General features: G+C 52.1%; 1 protein-coding gene across 1 annotated transcript; it reads left to right on the top strand.

Moving 5' to 3' along the window:
- The first annotated feature begins 757 nt into the window (after positions 1-757).
- On the top strand, positions 758-2185 carry LOC138370795 (LWamide neuropeptides-like). Its single transcript, XM_069335398.1, has one exon. The coding sequence runs from the start codon at positions 758-760 to the stop codon at positions 2183-2185; it is 1428 nt and encodes a 475-aa protein (XP_069191499.1).
- Positions 2186-8236: the final 6051 nt, after the last annotated feature.

Raw genomic sequence — 8236 nt, 5'->3', positions numbered from 1 at the left:
TGTGGTTAGGTAAAGGGCCCTGCTCTCTCTTGTAGTTAGGTGGAAGACCCTGCTGTGGTGGAAGATGAAGGGCCCTCTCCTCCTTAAATAAAAATGGTATTCTCCTGTAATCACAGGGTGCATATGCAATAAGTCGCCACCTTTACATTTCCAGATTTGAATACCACACACAAATACCTCGAGCTGCAATAAGAGAAGTTATTCATTGTCCCTTGCTACTCTTTATTACCCAGGCACACACTCTTGCCTTACTCGCATTTCTACTGCCTCGTCGTTCATATAACTTTTACTCCATTCCACTTCCCGATATTATTTGGTTTTATATTTGTGATCTTTATAAAGCTAACATTTCCCGCGCTGCCGCGGCTGCCGTCCACAGATGCCTGAGCTGCGCGAGCAGGTGTGCGCGGCAGGGCCATCACCGTGAGTGGTGAATTATTTACTTATCACCAAAAATCTAAGCCAGAATACCAAATATGCAAAGCACCCACACCTATGGGGTCGTCAGACGCCGCGTTTGTATGGGGTCGTCAGACGCCGCGTTTGTATGGGGTCGTCAGACGCCGCGTTTGTATGGGGTCGTCAGACGCCGCGTTTGTATGGGGTCGTCAGACGCCGAGCATGTATGGGGACGTCAGACGCCGAGCATGTATGGGGACGTCAGACGCCGAGCATGTATGGGGACGTCAGACGCCGAGCATGTATGGGGGACGTCAGACGCCGAGCATGTATGGGGGACGTAAGACGCCGAGCATGTATGGGGTCGTCAGACGCCGAGCATGTATGGGGTCGTCAGACGCCGAGCATGTATGGGGTCGTCAGACGCCGAGCATGTATGGGGGACGTCAGACGCCGAGCATGTATGGGGTCGTCAGACGCCGAGCATGTATGGGGTCGTCAGACGCCGAGCATGTATGGGGTCGTCAGACGCCGAGCATGTATGGGGTCGTCAGACGCCGAGCATGTATGGGGTCGTCAGACGCCGAGCATGTATGGGGTCGTCAGACGCCGAGCATGTATGGGGGACGTCAGACGCCGAGCATGTATGGGGTCGTCAGACGCCGAGCATGTATGGGGAGGTCAGACGCCGAGCATGTATGGGGTCGTCAGACGCCGAGCATGTATGGGGTCGTCAGACGCCGAGCATGTATGGGGTCGTCAGACGCCGAGCATGTATGGGGGACGTCAGACGCCGAGCATGTATGGGGGACGTCAGACGCCGAGCATGTATGGGGTCGTCAGACGCCGAGCATGTATGGGGTCGTCAGACGCCGAGCATGTATGGGGTCGTCAGACGCCGAGCATGTATGGGGTCGTCAGACGCCGAGCATGTATGGGGTCGTCAGACGCCGAGCATGTATGGGGTCGTCAGACGCCGAGCATGTATGGGGTCGTCAGACGCCGAGCATGTATGGGGTCGTCAGACGCCGAGCATGTATGGGGTCGTCAGACGCCGAGCATGTATGGGGTCGTCAGACGCCGAGCATGTATGGGGTCGTCAGACGCCGAGCATGTATGGGGTCGTCAGACGCCGAGCATGTATGGGGGACGTCAGACGCCGAGCATGTATGGGGGACGTCAGACGCCGAGCATGTATGGGGGACGTCAGACGCCGAGCATGTATGGGGGACGTCAGACGCCGAGCATGTATGGGGGACGTCAGACGCCGAGCATGTATGGGGGACGTCAGACGCCGAGCATGTATGGGGTCGTCAGACGCCGAGCATGTATGGGGTCGTCAGACGCCGAGCATGTATGGGGTCGTCAGACGCCGAGCATGTATGGGGTCGTCAGACGCCGAGCATGTATGGGGTCGTCAGACGCCGAGCATGTATGGGGTCGTCAGACGCCGAGCATGTATGGGGGACGTCAGACGCCGAGCATGTATGGGGGACGTCAGACGCCGAGCATGTATGGGGGACGTCAGACGCCGAGCATGTATGGGGGACGTCAGACGCCGAGCATGTATGGGGGACGTCAGACGCCGAGCATGTATGGGGGACGTCAGACGCCGAGCATGTATGGGGGACGTCAGACGCCGAGCATGTATGGGGGACGTCAGACGCCGAGCATGTATGGGGGACGTCAGACGCCGAGCATGTATGGGGGACGTCAGACGCCGAGCATGTATGGGGACGACAAATGTACTTGTTTGCTCAAGTACAGGTTGATGGCCAATCTCTGAGGAAGAACTGATTGTCCTCCTGCGATGCTCAATATAAGCCTAAGTGAAGAGTAAGGTCCAGCAGGTCCCTTTCACTCTCCAGTATGTTCACTACAATATCCTGGTTCTCTTACTTCCCGCTCTCACATATTTCGACGCATTTACATATATGCACCATCGAACTGAGAAACAAATACACATATTCCCCCACCGAGGCAGAATCATTGTATCCTATCGACTCCATTTTCAAGATTTTTTCGCCTCTGATTCCTTGTTAATCTTGCTAGGTGAAAATGTTCACTCTCAGGGTTCGAGGGTAAAAGTTACTTTGTTACTGTGGGGTCATTAGCAGTCAGCGGGATGGCTAAATAGCCGCGGCTTTGACCGCAAGTCGGTGATTATCCCTCGTTCATTTGTCTGCTAATGGGCAACAATCTGGAGGATTTGCCAGCGACTTGACCGATTTTTTCTGTTGTGATTGGAGGCTGTGGACATTGAGTCTGTGTTGTAGACTTTTTGGGACAGAATATTCCTGCCCGAGCCATAAGCCTTTGGCTGTGTGTGTGCGTGTGTGTGTGTGTGTGTGTGTGTGTGTGTGTGTGTGTGTGTGTGTGTGTGTGTGTGTGTGTGTGTTCACCAAGTTGTGCTTGCGGGGGTTGAGCTCTGCTCTTTCGGCCCGCCTCTCAACTGTCAATCAACTGTATCTAACTATTCCCCCCCCCCCCAAAGACACACACACCCAGGAAGCAACCCATAACAACTGTTTAACTCCCATGTACCTATGTACTGCTAGGTAACAGGAGCATCAGGGTGGAAAAAACTGCCCATTTTGTTTATCACCGGGGATTGAACCCGAACCCTAGGATTACGAGTTCAGATCGTTGTCCATTCAGCTATCAGGTATGTGTGTGTTGTGTGTGTGTGTGCCATTCGTGTCACGTTCACTTAGGTAATCTTAAAATGACAAAAGTGAAGTGGTTGTAGTTTTCGTGGTGGTGTAGTAGTGGTGGTTGTGGGGGTGTTGTGGGGGTGTTGTGGGGGTGTGTAGTGGTGGTGGTGTTATGGGGGGTGTAGTGGTGGTGCTGTTGTACTCACCTAATTGTGCTTGCGGGGGTTGAGCTTTGGCTCTTTGGTCCCGCCTCTCAACTGTCAATCAACTGGTGTACAGATTCCTGAGCCTACTGGGCTCTATCATATCTACATTTGAAACTGTGTATGGAGTCGGCCTCCACCACATCACTTCCTAGTGCATTCCATTTATTAACTACTCTGACACTGAAAAAATTCTTTCTAACGTCTCTGTGGCTCATCTGGGTACTAAGTTTCCACCTGTGTTCCCACAGGTGGTTGTGGGGGGTGTAGTGGTGGTTATGGCGGTGGTGGTGGTGTTATGGGGGTGTAGTGGTGGTGGTGGTGGTGTTGTGGTGGTGTTGTGGTGGTGTTGTGGGAGTGTGTAGTGGTGGTGGTGTTAAGGGGGGTGTAGTGGTGGTGGTGTTGTGGGGGGTGTAGTGGTGGTTGTGGTGGTGGTGTTATGGGGGTGTAGTGGTGGTGGTGGTGGTGTTGTGGGGGTGTGTAGTGGTGGTGGTGTTATGGGGGGGTGTAGTGGTGGTGTTGTGGGGGGTGTAGTGGTGGTTGTGGCGGTGGTGGTGGTGTTATGGGGGTGTAGTGGTGGTGGTGGTGGTGTTGTGGTGGTGTTGTGGGGGTGTGTAGTGGTGGTGGTGTTATGGGGGGGGTTTAGTGGTGGTGGTGTTGTGGGGGGTGTAGTGGTGGTTATGGCGGTGGTGGTGGTGTTATGGGGGTGTAGTGGTGGTGGTGTTGTGGGGGGTGTAGTGGTGGTTGTGGTGGTGTTGTGGGGGTGTTGTGGTGGTTGTGGCGGTGTAGTGGTGGTTGTGGTGGCCGTGGTGGTGTTGTGGCGGTGTACTGGTGGTTGTGGCGGCCGTGGTGGTGTTGTGGGGGTGTTGTGGTGGTGGTGTTCGTTGTGGCGGTGTAGTGGTGGTTGTGGTGGTGGTGTTGTGGGGTGTAGTGGTAGTTGTGGCGGGGGTGTTGTGGTGGCGGTGGTGGTGTTGTGGGGGTGTGTAGTGGTGGTGGTGTTATGGGGGGTGTAGTGGTGGTGTTGTGGCGGGTGTAGTGGTGGTTGTGGCGGTGTTGTGGGGGTGTAGTGGTGGTTGTGGGGGTGTTACGGCCCTCTCGGGACGCAACGGGGTTCTTGCTCTGATGTTGTTAGAGGAAGATATAGGTATCCGTTCCCAAGCCAGTAGTGGCTATCAAGGGATGAGATCCGTGACGCAAGTAACTTAAAAGGGAGTAGGGAAAGAAAGTTAAGAACTTAATATTATATAATGTCCACCATCACCATTTAAATATATAAAAGTTAAACGTACACAAGGGGGAGGGGTATTAACACTTTACAAAGGGGATCAACACTGTAGTCTTCTGCTGGAGACTATGGATCCTCGAAGCTAGGTGCTGAGTCCGCGGTGCTTTCTTCGTGGCCTCAAGACGTGTCCTCTGAGAACGCCGAGCCTACCCTGGCCACAGGTCAGCCACAACACAGGTCCACTGGGGGCACCGTCGTGGAGGCCGTCAACCACACGTCCAGCAGGTCTGCTGGCAGGTACTGAGCCACCAAGGCTGGTACGGCCACTCCACGAACGATAAAAGGGGTACGCCCTAGACAGGAGTCTCGTGTGATATCACCAATCACCCTCCTGTCCTCAATACCCCAGTGGATTATCGTCTCCAACCGTCGGTCCCGGGTAAATCCTTCCACTGCCACTCCACTGGCAGGCTTAACACACCACAGTGTTCTTCCGGGGGGACGACGTCACAACAGCTGCAGCAAACTTCACAGTATGGAGACTGGCTGCCTCGGGTAGACTGACTACACCTTCAACACAGTGGTCCCAGGTTGGCTCTGTAAGCAGACACGTCATTAATAACCGGGACACTAATACACCACACTCACAGGCTCAGATACAAACGCCCGACATATCCACTCCCTAGATGGCGCTGTCGTCGGAGCACCACCTCACCAGAGGTCAGGAGCGGCGGTGTTGAGCGCTGAACCAGACTGGAAACTGGTCCTCGAGGCCAGTACACGCTGTCCTCACTAGGTGTCGTCGTCCGTTTGGCGGGGGTTTCGGGAGCCGACCCACAGATGGCGTAGTTGTTACTGCTCCTTGCTCGGATGCTGGATCCGGGTTCGTAACAGGGGGTGTAGTGGTGGTTGTGGCGGTGTTGTGGGGGTGTAGTGGTGGTTGTGGCGGTGTTGTGGGGGTGTAGTGGTGGTTCTGGCGGTGTTGTGGGGGTGTAGTGGTAGTTGTGGTGGTGGTGTTGTGGGGGTGTTGTGGCGGTGTTGTGGGGGTGTAGTGGTGGTTGTGGCGGTGGTGGTGGTGTTGTGGGGGTGTAGTGGTAGTTGTGGCGGTGTTATGGGGGTGTAGTGGTGGTTGTGGCGGTGTTATGGGGGTGTAGTGATGGTTGTGGCGGTGTTGTGGGGGTGTAGTGGTGGTTGTGGCGGTGGTGGCGGTGTTGTGGGGGTGTAGTGGTAGTTGTGGCGGTGTTATGGGGGTGTAGTGGTGGTTGTGGCGGTGTTATGGGGGTGTAGTGGTGGTTGTGGCGGTGTTATGGGGGTGTAGTGGTGGTTGTGGCGGTGTTATGGGGGTGTAGTGATGGTTGTGGCGGTGTTGTGGGGGTGTAGTGGTGGTTGTGGCGGTGTTGTGGGGGTGTAGTGGTGGTGGTGGCGGGGATCTTCAGGGCGCCACATCACATATTCATGGTGGTTCGGGTTATGCATAAGATTACCCTCAGCCCAACATTTACCTGGGCGCCGCCCGCTGGCCTGCCGCTCCTCCTCTTATTGACACTTCCATTCCCACCTGTTACATCAAGACAAGTGCTAAGGTCTGTGACCTAGCGTCTGTGGTGGCGCCTCAGTCGTTCATTTCAGCAGCAACTTTCCTCGCCAACTTTCCACCTCCTGACCGCTATTCCTAGGGAGGAGGGACTAGGCGTCAATCACTGCTGTGTGTGTGACCACTCTTGCCGGCCCCTGTGTTGAGGTAGCACCCAAGTTCCCACACGAACTAAGGTGTGTGAGTTCGTGAGAGTAGCAAGAGTGAAGACGACCGCGGGCTGCTGAGAATGACTGCACGATGCCCCGGAGAGATGGGAGACTGCACTTGATGAGACACAACTTGAACATTCAGAAATTAATGGAAGTAAAAGATAGCAGGAATCTTTTGCAACTCCATATACTTCATAACTCTTCATCAAGAACTATGAAAAACCACTGTCGCAGGCCCTTCACATTTTTTTGGAGACAAAGCTTAGATACTGGCGTTATCCCTGACATACTAAAAACAACAGAGATAGCACCACTCCATAAAGGAGGAAATAAAGCAGAGGGAAAAAAATTACAGACCGATAGCACTAACATCACACACCATAAAAATCTTTGAAAGATTGCTAAGGAGTAAGATCACAAAATACATGGAATCACAGCTTCCATGTAAGGCTGAGGAGACCTATGACTGCAGATAAACAATACCAGTAGAAATCTAAATTTGTCAGCCGATTATATATCTTCAGTAGCATTATACTAAGGAGATTACAGCTGACTATAGCAACAGATGTTAATATCATCATTTAAAGCTGAAGATGAGTTCATGAGGCCTCAGTGGCAAATCAGTGAACAGTAGCCTAAACAGCTACAAGTCACTGCGACCAATGTCACTGAATCCATTACAGTCTCAGAGCCATACTTGACTTTAATGACTGACTATTCAATCCTCTGAATCAACTAACTAAATTAAACCCCAATTAATCTTCGACTGATTTTGATACATTTATTATTTATTCAAGATGTATTCCATGGGCCTCAGTGTATATATATTAGTGACCAGTTACCTGAACAAGCTTCAAGTTATTATAACTAATGTCACTGATCTCACTGCTGTCCCTGAATCATACTTGACTGTAGTATTTGTCCACATTCAGTCCTCTGGATTAAATAATATGTACTTAGGCTAGGATTTTAGCCTCTCAAGAGGTAACAGGGAAATGAAATGGCATTGGACTTCTAACACCTGCAACTCGAGTACGGGACATCCGTCCTGTACGAACAGACGCACAAATGTCTGATTACTAATTATTGACATCAAATTAATCTAATAATTCGAAGGAGGAGTATTGGTGTTCGGTGTTTGAGTGGAAAATACTTGAGGGGCTGGTCCCAAACTTGCACACAGAAATAACACATGAGACCAGAAGGCATGGCAGGATGTGCAGAATATCCCCTTTGAAGAGCGATAGGTACCCTGAGATGCAATAGGTATTCTGAGAGAGAACCCTATCAACATCAGAGGCCCGAGACTGTTCAACACGATTCCTCTACACATAAGAGGCATAACTGGCCGACCCCTCACAGTGTTCAAGAGAGAACTCGATAAACACCTCCAAAGGATACCTGATCAACCAGGCTGTGATTCATACGTCAGGCTGCGAGCAGTCACGTTCAGCAGCCTGGTTGACCAGACCAGCAACGAGGAGGCCTGGTCGAGGACCGGGCCGCGGGGACACTAAGCCCCGAAACTATCACAAGGTAACCACAAAGTAAGGTGGTGATGGTAAGATATTGGTAAATATCAGCTGGGGACGATAAAGGTGGGAGATGGCGTGTGGTAGTGATGTACAGAACAGTAAGAGTCGAGATAGAGAGCAGGGGCCAGATTCACGAAGCAGTTACGCATGTACTTACGAACATGTACATCTCTCCTCAAAGTTTGACAGCTTTGGTTACACTTATTAAACAGTTTACAAGCATGAAAACTTCCCACTCAACTGTTATTGTTATAAAGAGCTTCCTGGTGCTTCGGAGCTCATTAACTGTTTAATAATTGTAAACAAAGCTGACAAAGATTGAGAAGATGTACAGGTTCGAAAGTGCTTGCGTAACTGCTTCGTGAATCCGATTTCAGATTGTTATACTCAGAGAGAGCAGGAGTTGAGTGAGAGCAACAACTGTCAGGAGACGGGTTCCTGGGGCGGCCACTAGGGCTCGCCTCCATCACCCAG

Source organism: Procambarus clarkii, chromosome 33 (genome assembly GCF_040958095.1).
Source record: "Procambarus clarkii isolate CNS0578487 chromosome 33, FALCON_Pclarkii_2.0, whole genome shotgun sequence".
NCBI classification, from domain to species: Eukaryota; Metazoa; Arthropoda; class Malacostraca; order Decapoda; family Cambaridae; genus Procambarus; species Procambarus clarkii.
The sequence above is the reverse complement of the archived record's forward strand: the minus strand, read 5'-3'. Positions and strand labels throughout refer to the sequence as shown.